Source organism: Danio rerio, chromosome 13 (genome assembly GCF_049306965.1).
Source record: "Danio rerio strain Tuebingen ecotype United States chromosome 13, GRCz12tu, whole genome shotgun sequence".
Taxonomy (NCBI): Eukaryota; Metazoa; Chordata; class Actinopteri; order Cypriniformes; family Danionidae; genus Danio; species Danio rerio.
The window spans coordinates 51,841,465-51,864,566 of record NC_133188.1 but is presented as its reverse complement, the minus strand read 5'-3'; the positions used below and the strand labels follow the sequence as shown (position 1 = coordinate 51,864,566).

The 23,102-nt window shown below is 34.8% G+C and overlaps 1 protein-coding gene across 7 annotated transcripts in view; it reads left to right on the top strand.

The window, feature by feature from the left end:
- golga4 (golgin A4) overlaps window positions 1–23,102 on the top strand; it is a 98,934-nt gene that overhangs the window by 5,099 nt on the left and 70,733 nt on the right. For 3 of the 7 annotated variants that reach the window (XM_005157071.6, XM_073920314.1, XM_073920312.1), the window contains exons 3-9: window positions 4,889–4,990; window positions 15,141–15,206; window positions 16,578–16,892; window positions 18,474–18,521; window positions 18,647–18,703; window positions 22,333–22,431; window positions 22,503–22,644. In XM_005157071.6, the coding sequence (XP_005157128.1) occupies window positions 4,889–4,990; window positions 15,141–15,206; window positions 16,578–16,892; window positions 18,474–18,521; window positions 18,647–18,703; window positions 22,333–22,431; window positions 22,503–22,644 (829 nt within the window). Of the gene's footprint in view, window positions 1–4,779; window positions 4,991–15,140; window positions 15,207–16,577; window positions 16,893–18,473; window positions 18,522–18,646; window positions 18,704–22,332; window positions 22,432–22,502; window positions 22,645–23,102 lie in introns of all 7 variants that reach the window. The other 4 variants (XM_001921263.9, XM_073920317.1, XM_073920313.1 and 1 more) reach the window with 2 other exon arrangements.

Genomic DNA, 23,102 nt, shown 5'->3' with positions numbered 1-23,102 from the left:
TGGGGAAAAAAATAAACAGGGGCTAATAATTTACACTTCAACTCTAATATACGTCAATAGCCTTCAAGTTCAACGCCATGTATTTTAATGTCAGTTTTAAAGTTTTAATTTAGTCTTTTGCTGATTCACATTACATATAGTCAGATACAAAAAAAACCCTCCAAACACTCGCTTACCTGTCAAACTATTGGAGAAAACCTGTTTACTGAACCGTGAAAAAGAGAACCGAATAGTCTTTTTTTTTTCCGTGAACTCTTCCCATCCCTAGTATAGGGTATTATCATGGTATTGATGATATGAAGCTGCAAAAAAGGTTATTTAACAGGTATCATAACAAAAATATTTACAGTTAAAGTCAGAATAAATAGCCCTCCTGAATTATAAACCGAATTACAAAATAAAAATAAAAGACTGAATTATAAATGCATAAGTTTCCCCAATTTCTGTTTAACAGAGTGAAGATTTTTTCAACACATTTCTAAACATAATAGTTTTAATAACTCATCTCTAATAACTGATTTATTTTATCCTTGTCATGATGACAGTAAATAATATTTGACTAGATATTTTTTAAGACACTAGTATTCAGCTTAAATGGACGTTTAAAGGCTTAAGTAGGTTAATTAGGCAAGTTAGATTTAGGCAAGTCATTGTATTTTGATGCTTTGCTCTGTCTTTAATCTAGCTGAAATAAAACAAATAAGAGTTTCTTTAGAAGAAAAAATATTATAGAAAATACTGTGAAAAATTCCTTGATCTGTTAAACATCATTTGGGAAATTTATATATAAAAAAATCTTCAGGAGGGCGAATAATTTTGACTTCAACTGTATGACCACTATAAAACTACATAAACTATAATTGATGTATTTATCAATTTAAACCTAAGAAGCTTTTTTTTGCATTCACATTTATTTATTTGGCAGATGCATTTATACCCAGAAAATGTTATCTTTTTTCTTTCAAATAAATTGCATTGCAGTTTTAATATGAAGTGTCTGATAAAGTGTCTGTGTAAACATGCTGTTTTTTTTAAGTTAAGTGATCTGCCTCTTGTTTTACAGAGAGCATTGCACAGAGATATGAAATGCGTTCGATAATTTCCAGCTGGTTGGTTAACACATGATATGCTATTATTGTGCTAAATAGGCTAATAATAGACTGGGTGATGTAGTTTAGCCTATTATGGATTCTGGCATTGAACCCCCTTTGAAGCACAAACCTTTAAACATGCCAAATAACAACATATTAATACACATTTCAGACTCTCAAAATCTTTGTGTTTTTATTATGAATCAAGTTACTATCTTTTCTTTTGGTGATTTTTGTTGTCTTTTTATGAATCAAAGCTCATGAGTTTGTGACCTTTGTGGGTAATTCAAATTTACTGATCAGTGAGCCGAGGTTTTGGTGATGCTTTTGTCTTTCTACCATATTTTTCTGTTTGTATTTCTTTCTGAAATTTCCATCAGATCTCCGAGTGAGTGAATTCCACGTCATCTCAACATTTCCAGGGCTCAACAATAAGATTTTTTTTGTTAGTTTATTTACTTCTTTTAATAGGACTGCCAACATTATATTGTCAGTATTTTTGTTTTACATGTACACCTTTATTTATAAATGATAAAAATATGGTTTATGATAATATTATATTTTTATGATTAATATGATAATATTATATTGTTATGTTATTTTTAAAATATATTATTTTAATATAATATTATTATATAATATTTTTAATATTACAGTATTTTAGTTGATTTTTTTCTTGGAAGGATAAATAATGTAGATAAAAAAAATCAAAATGTATTTTTATTATTATAATTTTAACATTTATAAAATGCATTCTGAACTAAATTAAACTAAATTGTTGTATTTTCGTTGAAAATAAGTTTGGGAGGAAAAAATTGTGTATTGTTTTTGTAATTATATTTAAGAACTTATTTATAAAATATCAAAATATTGTTTCATATCATTTAGTATTGATAATTATTGATTTTTTTTTAACAATACATCTAGGTATATAAGGATTCTTTAAATCACTTTATTTTAATTTACCAACATTAAAGGCAAGCAGGCAAGCAGTTTTAATAGTCAAAAACTAAAATATTTAAACAAAATATCTGGGGCCTGTTTCAGTAAGGAGGTTCAACCAACTTGAGTTGATTTACAGAGAGATTAAAAACTCAGAGTTTTCGGTTTCAGAATAGCTGATCTGAGCTATAGGTCAATCAACTTTGAGTAGACCAACTCAGAGTTAAGCGCCCACACCGCGACTGTAAAAAGGCATTAATAATGGAGCGCAGATATTACTAGTGACTATGGCTACAGCTGAAAAAAAAGAGATCAGCATTTCTGTCTCCAGCTGAACTTGATGTGCTCATGCAAAGTTATAGCACATATGAGCTTATATTTTAAAAAGCAACACCACTGCATCAGTGAAACAGAGACAGTTAGCGTGGGAAAATGGGTAATTTTACATTTAAAGTATTTAAATATTTAAGTATAATAAAATAAGTAATGTTATGCGTGACGTTTATCGAATAAAATTTTGTCCAATTTAGTTATGGCATGTTTTTTATGCGTTTTTTTAAAAAGGTATGTGCATCATAACGTCTTCATCAATTGTTTTCTATATGCGCATCTCCAAAATGAGCATTAAAATAGGTGGGTGGAAATGTAAGGGGTAAATGTAATACCGCTTCGTCTTTAAAAAAGGGGAGGAGACTGACAGAAACTCAGAGTTTAGAGAAAAAAACCTGCTCCTGACCAGGTTAGGTTAACAGAGTAAGTTAAATACTTTAAATAAGAGTTTTTACTTGACCTCTTTTCTGAAACGGGCCCCTGATCTCTTTATCATAAAATAAACAAGTGTTAAACAGACTTTTAAAATTGATGAATAAAATGTTATAAAGTGTGTGCAATGGTAAAGTGTAAATGCTGAACAATCAAAGTAAACTTTAAGGTAGATCAACATCTGTAAAGTGTTAATAATAATGAGACAGTAAACCTCAAACTCTGTAAACAACACAAATTATGATAATCAAATCTGAGCTTTCAAGTAAAGGAACCATCATTATTCAAATACATATATCAACATTACAAGTTGTGAAGTTCAATGACTATATGCTAAATCCTCTTTCAGATGGGGAGCTAGCGGATGCGCAAGAAAAAAAACTAAAAAGCCACATCCTTACATCCTTTTTTTATTTGTAGTGTCTTCACTGCTGCTATACAAGTCTATGTGTGCGCCGCTTGCACAACATGCCCCTTGGAAGCAATGCCAATAAGTTTAGGCTGTAAGTTTGTCATTTCCAATAGCTTCCAAGGTATTTGAAGCTTTTGTGTCTTTACATATTGAAAATATGTTGAGTTTTAGTCCGAGATAAAGAAATTTTGTATTGTTTTTTATTATTATATTTCAGAATTATTTAAAAAATATTCTGTATGATATATAAGTAATTATTTCTATAATTTATTTATTAATTTTGAGATATTATAAGTTTAATATTCACATGTGTATTTACAAATTTTGTGCATTTTTGCTGAAAATAAGTTAAGTTCACAAAAATTGTGTATTTTTTGTACTTATTAATAAGAATTTATTTATAAAATATTATTTATGATGTGTGAATATTTGTTTATAAAATATATATTTCTATAATTTATTTATTGATTAAGAGATGTTATAATTTTAATATTTTTATATAATGTATTCTGTACCAATGTTTTTAATTTATTGAAAATAGGTTTCAGTCCGAGACGAATAAATTTTATATTGTTTTTTTATTATTATATTTAAGAATTATTTTTAAAAAAAATTATGCATGATGTATAAGTAATTGTTTATAAAATATATTTTTTATAATTTACAGTTTTAGGGATATTATTTTAATATTTATATTTTGCATATTGTACTAATTTTGGCCATTTTCTTGGAAAAAAGTTGAGTTTTCAGTCTGAGACAAAAATTTGTGTATTTTTTGTAATTATATTCAATAATTTATTTATAAAAAGTATGTATGATGTATAAATATTTATTTATAGCATACATTTTGCTAATTTATTTATTAATTTAGAAATATTATAATTTTATATATTTACATAAAGCATTCTGTATTATTTTTTTGAATTTTTATAGAAAATATGTTCAGTTTTCAGTCTGAGACAAAAAATAGTAGATTTATTTGTAATTATATTCAAGAATTTGTCTATAAAATATTATGTATGATGTATAATATATATATATTTGTTTTTTTTACTTTTTGATTTGGAGATATTCTAAATATAATATTTCTATAATGCATTCTGTATACATTTTTTTTTAATTTTTATTGGAAATAAATTTTAATATTTGTAATTATATTAAAGAATTTATTTATAACATTTTATTTGATGCATAGCTATTTTTTTATTAAATAAATTTATTATTATTATATTTTATAATGCATTTCATAGAAAATTTTAAATTTTCTTTGAATATAAGTTGAGTTTCAGTCCGAGACAGTCAAAAGATAATAGTCAGGACTTTATTTTTGTGATGTATTTACTTTAGCTATTTACTTCAAGTGACAACCGAGCTTTTCCAGCTCACCCATCCTTATTTTTGAGCCCTAATTGTTCTTCTGCGCCATGATGGCTAGAATTACATTTTTGATGTCTCCACTAACAGCACATGATGATTTGACACCAGTCCGGCTGTGTTAGTGACATCAAACAGTGTAAATCTGCCGTCCCTCGGTGTGGATCCGCTGTCTCAACTCTCTTTGTGTTTCCACAGATGTCATTCTTCTGTCATGCTCCGGCTCTTTCTCTGTCATCTCACTCATCGTGTTGTTTTTCTCATTGCTCTTCATTAATGCGTTGACGTGTGTGTGGGGTTCGCTCAGCTGCTGGCTGGGATGATAGCAGAGCCTGCTTTTCTCTCTGAGTATACTATCTTTGCTCTGGACCACTCAAAACGACCCAAAGCGGCCCAGGTGCCCAGTGCGGTGAGTCTGTCCTCACATTAAACCAGCGCTTCTCAGCTCCAGTCCTCACGAGCCAACGCTCTGCACATTTTGCATGTCTCTCTTATGTAACACAGCGGATTCTGATTAGCGGCTCCGTGCTTGAATGGTGTTCTGCTTGATAGGGCCCCTAGATAGTGTGTGCATTGCTCCCTACAGCTCCTTAAGCAGGAAAAATCTTTACTTTATTCTGTAACTTTCATTGAATTTATTATTATTATTATTATTATTATTATTCATTCGTTTATTTTCCTTTGGCATAGTCTTTGATTTATCAGGGATCGCCACAGTGGAATGAATCGCCAACTATTCTGGCATATGATTCACACAGCGGATGCTCTTCCAGCCACTACCCAGTACTGGGAAACACCCATACACACTCATTCTCACACTCATTCACTACAGCCAATTTAGCTTATTCAATTCACCCAGGGGAAACCCAAGCCAACACGGGGAGAACATGCAAACTCCACATAGAAATGCCAACTCACACAGCCAGGACCAGTGACCTTCTTTCTATGAGGCGACAGCGCTTACCACTGAGCCACCGTGCCGCCATTATTATTATGAAAAAAACCAACTCCTAGTGTTGGATGTAATCAGTTAACAAGTTTCTGTAATTTAATCTATTTATCCACTTAAAAAGGAAAGTAAGGTATTAAGGTTTATTTTAAGGTCATTTTAAAGGGATGGTTCACCCAAAATTGCAAATTTACTCCCCGTTTACTCACCCTCGAATTATTTCAAACCTTTATGACTTTCTTGTATTGTTAAGCACAAATGAAGATGTTTTGAAGAAAGCTAAAAACCTGTAACCATTGATGTTCATTTTAGAAAAAGAAATTCTATGGAGGTCAATGGAGACCGGTTTCCAGCTTTAGCTCAGTGTTCAACAGAAAAACAAAGAGAAACTTATAAAGGTTAAGCACCTAAGAATGAGTAAATTTGGGTGAATTATTTTTTTTTAAAAGTAAAAAGAAACTCAAACAGCTTTGTGAGAAGTAAAGGGTGAACTATCCATTTATTTAGGTTATTTATAATGAATTTGCCTTAAATGCTTTAAATAAATCAAATATTTCTGTACAAATCCTATACAAGTCATTATTTGGTTATATAACCAGATGAAAAATAAAATTCAAGACGATATTGGGAAAAGCTGATATTGTGATGTTTTATCTTCCTGCGATGAATATTATGATGTAAATACAGTTTTACAGGATAGTTGAATAGCAGTATTTGATGGTTTTCTGGGGAATCTAACAGTATCCAGGTACAGAACTTGAGTAATGGCAATACAAAAACTGCTTTTCCTACTTTGCTTTCTCATTTCTAGTCCAAATATAAAAAAAATAAAATAAATTTTCGATCAAGTAAAATATTGTTTTTTATTTTTTAAATTCAGATGAAATAAGGCAAAATTAAGAGTTTTCCCTTAAAACAAGCAAAATTATCTGGCAGTGGGGTAAGTTAAATCATTTTATTTTTGCTTTGAAATGTAGATGTTTAGACTAGAAACAAGACAAAAATTAAGTACGTTTTTTTTGCGCATAATTTGTATAAATTCTGTGTAAATACAGTGATTAAATACAATTCTGTAGCTCCTGGTCAACTATAATCCACACTCAACATTGCCTTTGTTTGTTGCGGATGCGCACATTGTGGTTTTAATGCTGAAACAATATATTGCGCAGCCATACAAGACGATTACACAAGCTTACACAATGAATTGAGTCTAAAAAAATATTACAACCCACTGCTAAAAAACACTACTGTAATTTGCAGTAAATACTAGAGTGTTTTTGTAACCATACTAAAGTAAAGCTCATTTAAATGTATGTTCTATAGTATCAACTATAAAAATTTATTGTAGAAAAATAGTATATATAAACTAAACTATACTGATAAACCAAGAAATACCATATTATATTACAGTTTTACTGTATATTACTGTTTTTATTACTGTAAACTGTGGTGTATTGACGTATATAGTTTTAGATAATCTAGAACATTTTTTAATAATGTTATTGTGTTCTTTTTAAACTACTATAGTATGGTTCAAAAACACTATAGTATTTACTATAAATTACTATAGTATTTTTTCATGTGGGAATATGTATGAAATGTGTCATGTTTTAAAGCTTATTATATTCAAATGTTTGAATATTCAATAATTGAATGTTTGTTAATGCTTAAGGAATGTTTTTTTAAATAAGCCAAAATGCTGTTTTTGACTCAATTATGTGTTTAATTTCTATTGGCTCCTTGCTGTAATTTTTATTTTTTTATTTTAATTTTTTAGGTAATTTAATTGAATGAAGCAATTGCGTTTTGAGTTATTACATTTGAGACACCATAAATAGAAAATAAATGTAAATTTAGCTTTAATTATATAATTAGTAATTACTGATTATTAAATTTTTAAATGCAACATACCCTAAATTACTGCTGAAGTGGGAAGTTTAACAGATTATATATCTCTGTATTTAAAGGTCCTGTGAAGTGCTTTGAAATGTGCAATTATTCCTTGTTTGACGCAATCTCAACTAAAAAGTGAGGGCGGGGCATAGTGTAGCTCCTCCTCTTTTTAAAAAAAGAGCCATTTGTTACCATGTCAGACACTAGAGAGCATTTGACTGGTCAGAAGAATTGAAAAAAAACTCAAGCATGAGGTAACATCAAAAACATTTGTTGGTCAATTTAGGCAAACTTCAAGGTTTTAATGTTTATATCAGATTTATATCTTCTAAACGTGGATTTTGTCACTGTTTTGGAGCACACTAGATTCTAGATATCTTTAAAACAAACCCACTGATGATACTAACACTTAAAAAAACTTTCATGGGACCTTTAAATACCATTTAATTCACAATTCATTCACTTCTTAGGGCATTTATTGTTGCATTAGAGCAAACATCTGAAGTAATCAGAGAAACATACGAAATGTGCAGAGCTGTGGAGCGTGAGGACTGGAATTGAGAAATGCTGTATTAAACCAACCCTCTTTCCTGTCCCGTCCTGTCCCGTCTGCGATGCCTTTGGAGGTTATGGGCTGGAGGAGGCCGAGTAACACCTGCTTGCAGCTTTTCTTGCATAACCCAAAGGCATCTGGCTCTTAACCCCTGCATCTAATATCTGGCGTTCCTCCTCGTCAGGCCTAAGTGGTGGGATTGGCAGTTGCTTTTCTCAGTTTTTTTTTTTTTTTTTTTGTACCTCGGAATGATTTTCCTCTAGTTTGGCATCTTCAGGAATGAATGTTCTCCTTTAGTGTTAGATATTGCTCTGTTCCCTCTCCCTCTAACAGATCTGTAGATTCCTCTGTAGATTCCCTTGGGGTTTATAATGTAGTGTTGAATGTTCCCTTGCTGTTCCCTGAGAGTTCTTATCATTTACTTTTATGTTTCTGAAGTTGGATTATTGGAGGATCCTTTTGCTTGACTGCATTGAACGCGGGAGTGAAGTGTCACTTTAGTTTTTTTGCTAATTTAAATTGTTAAAAAAAAGCAACTACATTTTCTGCGTTGCAAAATACAGGTAATTTAGAAAGTATCTGTATAGTTCTGGAGTACAATGTAGTTTTTACAGATTATTTTAGAGTGCACTTTTGATAGATGCTGGTTTATTTTGTGCAATGTGCAATTACATTTTAAAAGTTCATATCAAAATCATAATATTAATAATAAGATGGAGAGGCTTTGTGGATATTCCAGGCTATTATACAGCTATTAATGTAAATTTGTTCTGGGTTATCAACACTGTTCATTACTTAAGTTATATATCATTATCAGGGCTCAACAATAAGGACTGATTGGGCCGATTGGGCCAGTGCTGCCTTGTCACAGAAGTTTGGCTGCGACTGACTGTCACTCTGCTTTATATTTGGTGACTATGTCTGTGGGTGTCAAAGTTAAAGTGCACATTTTCACTTATAAAATATTATATACACAACTGCTCAAAAGTTTGGGGTCAGTATGATTGTTAAATGTTTTAAAATACGCTCCTCCTGCTATCCGAGGCTGCATTTATTTCATCATAAATACAGTACAAATTGTGATTTGTGATTGTTATTCCACTATAAAATAACTGTTCAAAAGTAGTTTATTGCTTAATTTTATCATTTATTCCAGTGATTTTAAAAATGAATTTTCAGCTTCATTACGCCAGTCTTCAGAGTCGCATGGTCCTTCAGAAATCACTCTAATATTAATTGTTATTTTTGTTATTAATGGTAATAGTAATAAAAGCAATAATGTCTGGAGTAATAATTTCATTTGAAACTGCATACAATAAGAAAACAGTTATTTAAAATTGCAATAAATATTTAACAATTAAAAAAAAAACTTATTGATTTAATGAACTTGATGAACTGAATAATTTTTCTTTAAAAACACGAAAAAAATTAATAAAACTGACCCCAAACTCAATTATGTTTGGCTTTTGAAACATTTTTTAAAATATTGTACGTGGCTGAGAAATGGCTATTAACATCTTTTGTTTGGTGGGCCAGTGAAAATTTTGGCAGGGCAAGTAAAAATATGAACCACTGGGCAAGTAGAAAAAATTCTTAGCGTTGAACCCTGGTTATAGTGTGTGTATATATATATATATACTTTTAGATTTTAATAATTTTAAATAATTGTGTTATGCACTTTTGACTTTTGTATAATTTGTGAGTTTATTATTTGAAATTGATTCATTAGAAATATTTTTTTTGTTAACATTTCAATAATTTGATCATTTGTTTATCAATCTTTAATTTAATTTTTGAATTATTGAACCTATTACTTATTACTGCATTACTTATTACTGCATTATCCAAAACTCAAATCTTAACATTATTTATATGCTATTATGTAATTTGAACAAGCTTTTATTTGTTCACTTTCCATTTTGTTTAGTATGCACTTACCGGCCACTTTATTAGGTACAACTACTCGTTAACACAAATTTATAATCAGCCAATCACAGCAGCTCGGGCTCACCAAAATTGGACAATAGAAGATTGGAAAAACATTGTCTGGTCTAATGAGTCTCAATTTCTTCTGTGACATTCGGATAATAGGGTCAGATTTTGGCATCAACAACATGAAAGCATGGATCCATCCTGCCTTGTATCAACGGTTCAAGCTGGTGGCGGTGGAGTAATGGTGTGGGGGATATTTTCTTGGCTTGACTTTGGGCCTATTAATCAACGTCACAGCCTACCTAAAAATTGTTGTAGACCATGTCCATCTCTTAATGACTACTTCCAGCAGAATAATTTGCCATGTCATAAAACCTAAATCATCTCAGACTGGTTTCTTGAACATGACAATGAGTTCACTGTACTCAAATGGCCTCCACAGTCACCAGAGCTCAATCCAAAAGAGCACCTTTAAGATGTGGTGAAACGGGAGATTCGCATCATGAGTGCAGCCGACAAATCTGCAGCAACTTTGTGATGCTGTCATGTCAATATGGCCCAAAATGTCTAAGGAATAATTCCAATACCTAGTTGAATCTATGCCATGAAGGATTAAGGCAATTCTGAAGGTAAAATAGAGTCCAACCCGGTACTAGTAAGGTGTACCTAATAAAGTGGCCAGTGAGTGCGTTTCATTTTTACTATTTGTTTTGTTAGAACATATTTTACTTGGCCTAATTTATTAAGTAAATTTCAAATTTCCAAGTAAGTTTCTCATCTGATATTTACCATTAAATTATTACAGCTTTTAAAGTTGTATTTAAATTATTAGTAAAACCATAAATCACTGATTTAAAGCATTAAACAAGTAATTGAGTTAGATTCCTCCATTTTTAGGCCCATTTAAGCTGTTTTTTTTGCTCAGATCTGCAGTGTTTTCAGCTGTAGTTCTGTTTGTGAAGACTCTGCTCTGACTCAGGGATTTGCTCATGATCTGTAGATACGGATAATCTCTCCACACACACCTGACCACATTAAACTCACACACCCACCGCCATCCAATCACATCAAACACACCGGTCATGTGATCTGTGTGCTGTTTCCATCACTATCATGCTTAATGGCTTGAAAAGATGCTGTGTACTGTTTCTTGTTTTCCAGAGCATGTTTTTTTGCAGCTAATGAAAATACTTTATATCTGCAAAAAAAGTTACGTTTTATTTATTGACTGTATTATTTACTGATTATGCGTAATTTTAAACTGCATTATGTTAGAAGGTATTATATTTATAGTGTGTGTTGTATTGTGTGTATTGTATGTTGGCCAAATAAAATAAATATATGCAGCGGGGGAAATAATTATTAAATATGTCATGATTTTTTTTGGATTTATTATTTGTTAAGGAGCTGTTGACATGGAATTGAAGCAGATTTTGGTAAAAACCCAAACAATAGAAACATTAGAACAATAAAATGTGAAAATGAGTTGTAATTACAATAAAATGACACAAGGAGGATGTGCTGAACTACTCAAATATATATTTAATACTTTATATAGAAGGCTTTTTTGGTGCTGCAGTTTAAAGACGCCTCTCATATGGAGAATGAAGTAACATCCATTGCTCAGATGTGAGTTTTTCACAGACTTCAACAGAGTGTACAAATGTTGATGCTTCTGTGGGTCTCGTCTATCAAAGCTGAGCTTTATTCTGTATTTTCTATTGGATTCGAGTCAGGTGATTGGCTGGGCCATTCTACAGCTTGATTTTCTTTCTCTGAAAGCATTTGAGAGATTCCTCAGCTGTTTTGGATCATTGCCTTGCTGAAATGTCCGCCCTGGTTTCATCTTCATCCTCCTGCTAATGTAGATGTTGGACTGAATCAGCTAATATATTTGTTTATTGCACTGCGGAAGTGCAGAGGATTGCTGAAGAACTACTGAGTAATTTGAGCTACTGTCTGGGCTTTCCATGCATTTCTACTAGGGATGCTCATAATAACAGATTAATTTTTTGTTTTCTTTTAATATATGGATTTATATCAATATCCGGTGAAAATTTCAAGTCAACAGCACTTTTAGAGATGTGTTTTCTGAAAAAATTGGTGACATGTTTAATACTTATTTCCCCCACTGTAAACATATGGTGTTGTTCGAGGTTGGTCAGTAGGAAAATGCAGTTTCAGCTTGTTGACCAGAAATTTAAGGGGAACCTATTTGTAAAGGATTGTAATGTTCTTTTCTCTAGGTGGACTGTTAGTCCACTATGGAGCCCCAGTAAGAAGCGTGACAGGAAACAGATGATGATTATTTAGTTTTATCGCTTCAGAATGTGTCACTTTACATCCTCTAGTATCAGGGCCGGCCCGTGGCATAGGCAGTATAGGCAAATGCTAAGGGCGCTGTACATCCAGGGGGCGCCAGAAATGAGTGCGGTTAAGTTGGTTTTGTTTTCAATATTCCTGACACGCATTCAGTGATAGACTCAAAATAATTATTTAACAATAATTATATATAAAATAATTGTTGAATGAACATGATTTAATCGTAGCACCCTTTATGCATCTAATCCAATCAAGTAAACCTGAACTGCTTTGAACATGTTGTATGAACACAAAGCACATTTGTAGATAAAACATGGTTTCAATATGTCAGTCTAACTTCTTTGCAACTAATTGACTCAAAATGTTTGTATTGTGTTATTCTAGTTAAAATGATTCTAATTTACTCAATGTAACCGTTTACAGCGTGTACAACTGGTAATTTGCGCTCCGAAAATGGGTTTCAATAACGTTTTTAATGGATAACAGAGTGTTTTTGTGACACACAACTTAGAAATGTGTCTGTTAAAGCTGTTATAATCTGTCACATGTGGTTCAAGCGCGTCAGAAATACGAGAAAAACCTCCTCCTAGTTCACGTGTCTGCCGTCTACAGTGTGTCAGCCTGTCAGCTCAGCGGCTCTTTAACGCACGCACGCACGCACGCACGCACGCACACACGCACACACACACACACACACAGAGAGAGAGAGAGAGAGAGAGCAAACCAGAGTATTGGTGTGAAACTTAACAGGTATGAAAGTCGTGCAATTTACAAAAATGAGCAATAAAAGTCTGTTATTGATCCTCTGCTGCTGATTTGCTGTTCATTCTAATCGCGAGCCGTTTGTGTTTTATTTCGTGTGTTGTATTCACCACGGTTTGTGTTTTTCTGTCATTTCTAAATGACACTCGCCTATATTTTCACTTTGTCACAGTTATTAAATCAGTGTATCAGTGGCACAGTACAGGCTACGTGTGTGTGTCAAACAGTTTGGTGAAGTACATTTGTTTGGGCTGGTTATATATTTGAAATAAAGATAAAATGTTGACTTTAGCGATGACGAGGCTTCATTTAAACTGCAGAAGATGCCGTCTGACAACGAGGGCAAAACGCCTCACAGCAGCTGTTTTCCATTCTATTAGATCACATTTCTTTAAATGATCAGTGCAGGAGATGGTGCAGATGGACAACAGTATTAGTTCAAAGAGGATAAAAGCAGGTAAAATAGATTAAAACTATCGTTTCAAAGCTGTCCAAATGTGACTGTTTACACGCATCAGCTGCCGACCGGAAGTTCTTTGCATTCTCCTTGCGCATACACGCAAAGCATAATGGGTAATTTTGCGTTCCAAGAAAAAGGTCTATAAACTCCAATATGAACTAATAGTAATATCTGTCGGCCGTGCCGCAGCAGGATTACTATAACATGATAAACAGAATTACTAATAACGGAAGATAAATCAACTTACAGTCATGCACGCACGTTTACCACTCATCAATATGAGGAGAGAAGGAAAATGAAACCAAACTAGACCATCACTGACAGTGTTCTGAACACGCCCATCTAGAGCGAGCGCACATCAATACGTCTGTTTAACACTCAATAAGGAATTTAGTACACTATTACCAAAAAATTACCTTTATAAGGAGTTTAAGCACAGTTGTGTGGAAACTGTGTAAATGTATATTTTTCTAGCCTAATATACAACACCAACTTAGACAGTATATCACTTTAAACCAGGGTTTTTCAAAGTCTAAGACAGTGGGCCTCCCTTTTGACACAACTTATTCATTGCATATATATATATACACAGTATATATAAAGACACAGACAGATGTCAGACTGTTAACTCACTTTTATCATCACTTGCATGAAAGTGCAATTATTTACAGAGTAATAAGTATTTTAATATAACGTTTTTAAAACTAGGATGATGGTTCAATATGAATAGAACAGATCCAAGAACTGTCCATCCCAGTCAAAACAGTCAATGTTTAGCGAGTCTCATGCTGTCATTAGCCAAAATATCTTGACAAACCACACATAAAGGTCGTGGTTCATCAGCTGGTCCTGTCCACATAAATCCTAAACTCAAATACTGATCATCATATCGTCGTCTTTTGGGTTTAAGCCCTGAACTTGAAGGCTTTGAATCGGGGGGTCTCAGAAACCGATCCATTGTATTAGCAGAAATATACCTGTATTGGCGGGGTTGCCAAACAGAAGTGAATTCACAGCTTTGGCCTTCTGGGTAAAAAAGGTTTTCTTATTTTTGACGTATTATTTTTTTTAGCTTTGTTTAATTAAAAAGTTTAAATATAATAAAAAATACGTATAATAATGAAACTAAATAATTCTATTTTTATTATATAACATTTTTTCCCGCGCCTCCCCTCACATGCTCTGGCGCCCCCCAGGGGAGGCCCGCCTCACACTTTGAAAACCCCTGCTTTAAACCATTACAAATGTTAATAAAAGTCTATTTTTTTTACCTTTTCAAGGTTATGCAGTTCAAAATTGAAACTGAAAATGCTAATATACAGATATTCCAGTGCAGTAGATGACCGCTGTGGCCGTTTAACTCCTGCAGAACTCAATGCAAGTGCACACGCTCTCAGTAACCAGCTCCTCCAGCGGGTTTGACTGTAGTGCTGCTGTGTTTAACTCCTTGTGTGTTTAACGCAATAGATCTGCTGTGTGCGTTTGTTTTTAACCCCCGTGTTCCTCTCCGACTGCATGAGGTCAGGCTGGGTTTATTAATTACAAGCCCCTGCATTTCTCGTAGCAAAGACTAATATTGCTCCCAGAGTAATCGGGGTGCAGCACGAGGGCTTGGAGGAGTACTAACCGGGTCTAAGTTAACCGCCAGCCACTTTCACTCATGTGTGTTTGCTTTTGTTCTGGCGCAGAGTGTTAAAGCAGCCGGCAGCTCTCCCAGAGGCAGTGTTAATGGGGATGGAGTCGCTTCTCCTCAGGTAAGTCTCTGATTGTATATGTGCTTTAGTGTGTTTAATGGTAAAGCAAAGACTTGGCCATATATGAAGTAAAAAAGAAAAAGTGACATGCATCTAGGACTGCACAATACTGGAAAAATCTGATATCGCGATATTTTATTTTTCTGCAATTAAATAATATTGTTTTGCTTTCAACTTCCGAAGAAATAAGGCAAAATTAAGGGCCTTATATCATACACCCAGAACAATAAGACGCAAGACGTGTATGCTGCGATTTGTTGCTATTTTCAGACCAGCACAACCGTAATTTTCCTGTTTTGCGCAACGTTTCATTTCAATATTTGTCATTTAAATATATTATGAATATTACATTAGATTAGTTCTTTTGTGGTATTTCCACCTTTGTTTTTTTTTTATTTTTTTTTAAATGTTTATTTTAAAGGAGTGGTTCCCAAAGTGGGGGTCGGGACACCTTGGGGGATCGTGGGACAGAGGAGGGGTCGTTGAATGATTCACAAAAATCGAATTCATTCATCCGAATTACCATATTTAAAAATTGTATCCATAACCTACAAAAGATAAAAATAGTAGTTAATAGTTATATTAAAACAACAACATGCAAATAAAAAGCTTTTTTATTTATTTATTTATTTATTGCGACCCCTGGGGTGATTCTTATATTAAAAAGACAGCACATTGATTTTTATGGCACCAGGTTAAACTTTCTGACACCTTTAATGCACACATGTACATTAAAAATAACTCCAGGCCACAACTGAACATGAAGGATAGTCTCTGAGTGGCGTTCGTCAAATTTAATTGATGAATAGACTTGGGCCTATTGGTATGTGTGTGTATTAATTAATGCAATATCATTAATATAATAATGTTTACTGAAGCATTACTAAAAGTTGTGCTTAATAACTGTAGTTAATGCACTTTGAATTAACAAGAACTAGTATAATAACATTCATTCATTCATTTTCCTTCAGCCTAGTCCCTTTTTTATCAGGGGTTGCCACATCAGAAAAGAACCATCTTGCAGCTGGATGCTCTTCCAGCTGCAACCCAGTACTGGGAAACATCCATAAACTCTCACATTCACACAAAAACACAACGGCCGGTTTTGTTGAACCAATTAACCTATAGCGCATGTCTTTGGACTGTGGGGGAAACCGGAGCACTCGGAGGAAACCCACGCCAACACTGGGAGAACATGCAAACTCTGGGAGAAATGCCAACTGACCCAGTAGAGGCTTGAACCAGCGGCCTTCTTGCTTTGAGGCCACAGTGCTAACCACTGAGTCACCAAAAAACGCATAAGAATATTTTAGACTTAAGAATTGTTCAGATTATCATTGTCTGCAATGCTTAATAACTAATGTCCTGCAGAGAGAGGAGTCTCAGTCTCTGGCACAGAAGCTCCAGCAGAAGGTCTCCTCTGTGGAGTCGTTGCTCCGGGGTTCGGGACGCAGTGAAGGGCTCTTCCGCTCTGGCTCGCGGGACAGTCTGATCAGAAGCTCCTCCAGAGAGTCTCTCACTCAGACCGGAGAGAATGAAGCGCCGGCGTACGACCCTCCGTCAGACATCGAGAGTGAGGCGGAGGATTCGCCCGGCAGCGTGGAGAGTCTGTCCAGAGAGCAGCTGCTCCACCGCCTACACCGGGTGGAGAGAAGCCTCGGGAATTACAGAGGGAAATACTCAGAGGTAGGCATGGGCTGGTTTAAGATTCTGATGGTGTGATAAGCTTGAATAAAAATATTGCGGTATTGTGATTACTGCTTTAAAATATGAACATTTTTAAAAGTCTGGGTAAAAACAACTACTTTTTTCCTCAATGAACACAGTATAATTTATTTTAAGAAACATTTAAAATATTTTGGACGAGTAATCATGTCAGGCTAAATAATTAAAGTAAATGATTGACTTCTGCTGTCTTCATTAGTCTCAAAGACAGATTTCTTTACAACTTGAAAAGGCATCTTTAGAGATCTTTTTTTTCTGTGGATATAAAGTAAAGCCACTGCACTGTTCGGGTCTACAGCATGCTTAGATGTTGGTGTATAAGCAGTTTGTTTTTCTAATATTTCCTGAATCAATGGCTGACCAGTAGCTGCTGATGTTGAGAAACTGTTGCTCTAAAAAAAACTAAATAAAATAGTCATAAAATCACATAAAAAACAAAATAAAACGTTTATATAATGCAGTTTATATAATGCATAAAGCAGAAAATGTTCACGATTTTAAAAGCTTGACTTCCAAACCACGGTAAACCTTGAAACTGGTTATCGTCCCATGCTTCTAACAATCATTTCAAGTCAATCATATATATTATTTTTTAATAATTATTAACAGTTATTTTGTTTCCATTGCTAAAATTGTTGCTACTATAATTACAACAAATCACCAGTACGGAATTTACATCACGACAGTTTATGGTTTAAAAACAATATATTGCTTACTATAAATTACTATAGTATTTAATGTGGGAAATCATTTATTAAAAAGTTATTAGAAAATTAAGCACATAAATACTATTAAATCACTTGAGTAAAATGTAGTGTTATACATTTTTTACATGTAATAAGATTATAAATAAATCCATTATATAAATTAAACCAACTTCATGCGAGCAAAGCAGGTGAACACTGGATGAGAGGATAATCACTCGCGCTAACAGCTGAGGTGATGCGCGCGACTGTTTATAACGCGTGCGCGCTCCCGTTTCCTTTTGTGAAGCAACTGTGTCTAGAAACACAACTGATGCGATCGATTCTCTTTAGACTGAACAAAAAGGGAGGAACATGCATCCACAACCTTGCTGCTTTCAAGAGTTCCAGAGTTGACTTATTGTAAGCAGCGCCAGTTGCTTTCGGTAAACTATTCTTTGAAAAGATTGGGTAAATCCTTAATTTTGGGCTCTGAAAATTATGAAAACTAATTGTAATATATGAAACCCTGACCCATTTGCTCATGATTATTGAGCAAGCTCGTACACGACACACAAAAAGTGAAATGAATGAGGCATGTAGAGATAACGCAAACTCTAAATCAAGTCATTTTAGCATGTCAAAGTCATATTTATGTGTATAAAATATATTTTCCCAACAATAAAATTGTGGCTCATGAAAATGGCGAGTGGCTAGTAATGTTGGAAAACTTCTAGCCACATTGGCTGGTGGTCAAAAAAGTTAATGTTAAGGCCTGATCACGTTTATATTTATTGTTAAGATGGTTGCCAGGTTGATGATTATTACCCGACTGAGGATTTGTGTGTTCCTCTTTCAGCTGGTGACTGCCTACAGAACCGCACAGCGAGATAAAGAGAAAACCCAGGTAATTTCCCATTCAGTGGATGCAGCAGAATGAATGTGGCTCCGGGGATGTTTTCTAATGTTTTTCCCTTTAATGAGCTGCTCTGATATTAGTGTGTCATTCGTCTCTGTCTGTGTGTTTTCCAGGCAATCCTCAGCCAGAGTCAAGATAAAGCCCTGAGAAGAATAGGAGAGCTCAGAGAGGTTTGTCTCTTGCTGTTTTCTAACACACACATACACACATTTCTTCTTCATCACAGGCTCCAGGCAGTGTTTTTCCTCCTTTCATATCTCTATTAGTCTGCGGTTCACACTGTGTACTTACAGACAGCAGGAAGCGGCTTTCATAATGCAGATAAATGCCTGGAATGTGTCGCACGTCAGACCTGCTTTGAATTATTTAATGAGTATACATGATGTCCTCATGTCATGCAGAGGATTGTGGTCAGTTGTTGTAGTTTAGAGGTGGGCAAACTGCGGCCAGCCGGCCATATGCGGCCCACTGAACACTTTCATCCGGCCTGCGAGGGAGTTTTTAAAATGCTGCTTCTGAGTAACGGTTTGGTTTCAGAATTAGTAAATTAATGATGCAATACGATTGGACGGCATTTGATGGCAGTATTGCACACGGTACAATTAGCGCAACCAGTAGAATTAGAACACACTCTCGGATATTAAAATGCACTCGACCGTAAATGACTGAAAATAAGTCAGGCAAATTAAAGAAAAATTGACTCTGAATGTCTGTGTTTAAGGAAGAATGGACAACAAAATATGTCTTCACCAATATTAGACGGAAAGCGGTAGGTCTAATATGCCAAGAAAGCATTGCTGTTTTTAAAGACTACAACCTAAGTCGACATTTTTTAAGCAAATATTCGAATTTTGCCGTCAACCAGTCACCTTCAGAAAAGGCAAACAAGGCTACAAAACTTGCCACAAATGTAAAAGCCCAGCAGCTCATTTATAAAACAGTGCTCTTTTCAAGAGTCAAGTGTAGCGTAAGCTAGTTATGTGGTGGCACTTAAAATTACAAAGCACAGCAAGCGTTTGTCGGAAGGGGAATTTGTGGAAGACTGCTGACATACTTTTAATTTGCCAGTAACCTGGGTTAAGCGCTTCCGGCAAACTGTATGCCAATGCAAAAACCGCTGCGTTTAAGGTCAGTTTTCTTTAAAAATCAGCGAGCTCCACTGGCTAAGTGATATCTGATGTAAAGTGGGTCTCAGATTGTACAAGAAGCACTGCATTAAATTACATTTCCCCCTGCCATGTCTTTATAACAGGGGTCTCAAACTCGCGGCCCGCGGGCCATTTGCGACCCTCAGTGCAATATTTTGTGGCCCGCGCCGACCGCTGTACACTGACAGAATCAGCGGAGCGGGGAGAGAGAGCGCTCCCCGCTCCGTTGATTCTATCCGTACACAACGGTCACTGGCATTCCCCGCCCGCCGTGTAAACAAAGGGGCGGGGATGCCGGTGACGTCACCACGCACCCCGCCCCTTTGTTGGAGGGAACTCGCGCCGGCCAGAACCAAGGTAAGCTGTTTCCGCCCCTGCCTGCCACTTACCTGCCACTTAGCTACCTATCTGCAGCCTGCCACCTACCTAGCTACAGCCTGCATTTTATATATATTATAGGTAGATACAGACTGGTACAGACTGATGTGACTGGAGTGGGGTGGGGGTGTTTTATTTATACATATATACGCCTTTTTTTTAGGTGAGGGAATGGAAGTTTTGAGTGAGTTCCCCCACTTTTTTCTGTGTGAGAAGTTATTCTCCACCTTGAACTTCAATAAGTCAAAGTACAGGTCTAGACTTAATGATGATCATCTTCAAGCCATACTGAGGGTCTCAGCTGCTTCCGCTCTAAAGCCAAATGTGGTTCAGATTTGTGAGAAGATGCGCTGTCAAGTCTCTGGCAGCAAGGAGTAGGCAAAAGATGCCATGTTCAGAAGAACTGTTCATAATCTTCACTCAATGTTCTATTAATGTTCAGGACACTTCATGTTCAGAAGAAATAATTAAAACTGTTAATAATGACATTTGAGGACTTTTTTTTTTGTGAAATCCCTTATGCGGCCCAGCCTCACCCAGACCTTGCCTCCTGCGACCCCCAGGTAAATTGAGTTTGAGACCCCTGCTTTATAATATGAGCATTAGTTTTACCCCAGTATATTCAATGGAGCTTCTGCGCTAGCCTGCTGATTTTGACGGGCGCGTGAGAATAAACAGATTTTTTTTGTCTCGTTTTATGCTTGAGCAACTAAATGAATGCCAAAGTTTATTTAACTGAATGTGTTTTAATGACATTACAACATCAATGCTGTAAAAGGAACCGTATAAAATGGAAAAAAGTTCACAATAACAGGTCACCGGAAGTTTATTAGTATGGAAAACACACTAGCTCAGTATACCCTATAATATCTATTAAAAAAATCTGTTTTGTGGTATTGTAAATTATTGTTTCTGTTTTTTTTTTTTTTTGATAGTCTACAAAACAAACCGTCATTATACAATAACTTGCCTAATTACCCTAACTAACCTAGTTAAGCCTTTAAATGTCACTTTAAGCTGTATAGAAGTGTCTTGAAAAATATCTCGCTAAATTTTTTTTACTGTCATGACCAAGATAAAATAAATCAGTATTTAGAGATAAGTTATTAAAATTATTATGATTAGAAATGTGTTGAGAAAATCTTCAATAATTCAAGGGGCTAATAATTCTGACTTCAACTTAATATATAAAATATGATTTATTTACTATATTAGCAAAATATTTTAATTTGCTTTTTATTTTGGCAAAACTGCCAATGCATTTCTTTATTGTTCATTCCTAAAACGTTGGATAGCCCAAAATGCAGTGATGAATATGCCTATAGAAACAGAAAGCCATAATTTGTTTTGTTGTCAGCTCTTTTATTTTGTCCTTTTCAAAAATGTACTTTAAATTATTACTTTAAAATTTCACCTTTCCATACATTTTATTTCCTGCAATATAGAATTTATTTTTAAATTTTGAATACACGCTTTTTAAAGTTGTATATTTTATTTTAATAATGTAGTTTGGTAACTTTTATTTTCCTGTTTAACACCTAATAAAAACACATTAACGGTGTAATAATAGTTTACAATATTGCTTGTCTTTATAATCAAGCACAAGAAAAAAGTGACCACAAATCACTAAAAATGATGTATAAAGTGGTTTTAATTCTTGTGTATTCAAAATCACTACCCTTTATTATGTTGGTGGCTGTTTTTGTAAAACCATAAAAATCATGCTTTTATGGTGTCATGGCTTTGCAATAAAAAATGTCCTTGTAATGGAAGTCATGGCGGCAAAAACAGCCACCAACATAACCAAAGGGTTGTGAATTTGCCCAGAGTTTATTGATTTTCAAAATCACCTTAGCGTGGATAAAAACATCCCCAACAGCATATAAGGGTTAATATATTGAAATTAGAATATATTTCTAAAACAATTTAATATACATTAATCTTCCAGCTGACTAATGTTATGTTCACTTCTCTGAGACATGAATGCACCATGTTCTCCCAGTATTCGTGTGGGTTTCCACCGGGTGCTCCGGTTTCCCCCACATGTCCAAAAATGTGGTATAGTTGAATTGGACAGGCTAAATTGTCCATAGTGTATATGTGTATGGATGTTTCCCAGTGTTGGGTTGCAGCTGGAAGGGCATCCACTGCGGAAAGCATATGCTGGATAAGTTGGCGGTTCATTCCGCTGCGGTGAACCCAGATTAATAAAGGGACTAAGCCAAAAAGAAAATTAATGAATGAATGCACCAAAGCTCACATCTCATCCTCAGGAGCTCCAGATGGACCAGCAGGCCAAAAAACACCTGCAGGAGGAGTTTGATGCTGCTCTGGAGGAGAAGGACCAGATGATCACTGTCCTCCACACGCAGGTGTGTGTTAATACAGCAGTGTGTGTTTCAGTAAGTCAAAAAGATGTGATTTTGGAGCTGTGTGTGTTCAGGTGTCTCTCCTGAAGAAGCGCTTGCAGGCGTCTGGAGGTGTGCTTTCCTCTGAGCTCCAGGTTTCTCCAGCCACAGATACGGTTGATGCCAATTCTGACGTTCAGAGCCCTTCAAAAGATGACAACTCCACACTAAACACAGGTGTGTTTATGTGCATGTTTATCAGTGCTGGCTAACTATTTTTGTTCACTGTAAGGGTGGCCTATAATGTCAATACCAATTGATTGGTTTTGTGTCGATATCACATTGATACTTTAAAGGTGCAGTATGGCAGTATGTAGGATTGCAGTATCTAGTGGTTGATATTGGTTTTGCACTGCTTTTTTCACACTGCTTTTCACACCAGAGGTGTCTTGCGTGAATAAATTGTGATATTCGCATTGAAGTAGATGCGAGAACATTTGAGTTTACTCGCTTCATTAGTGCATGAAATTTGCTTCATTTGCTTCTCAAATTCATTTCACAATAGATTCAGATTCGTATCATGGGCAGGGCTTCTGTCTGCCCGGTGACTCTAATTTCATTGCTGAATGGCTAACGTGGATTTTATTGAGAGAATAGCTGCAGGGCTCGACAATAAGGACTGCCCGATGGCCCGG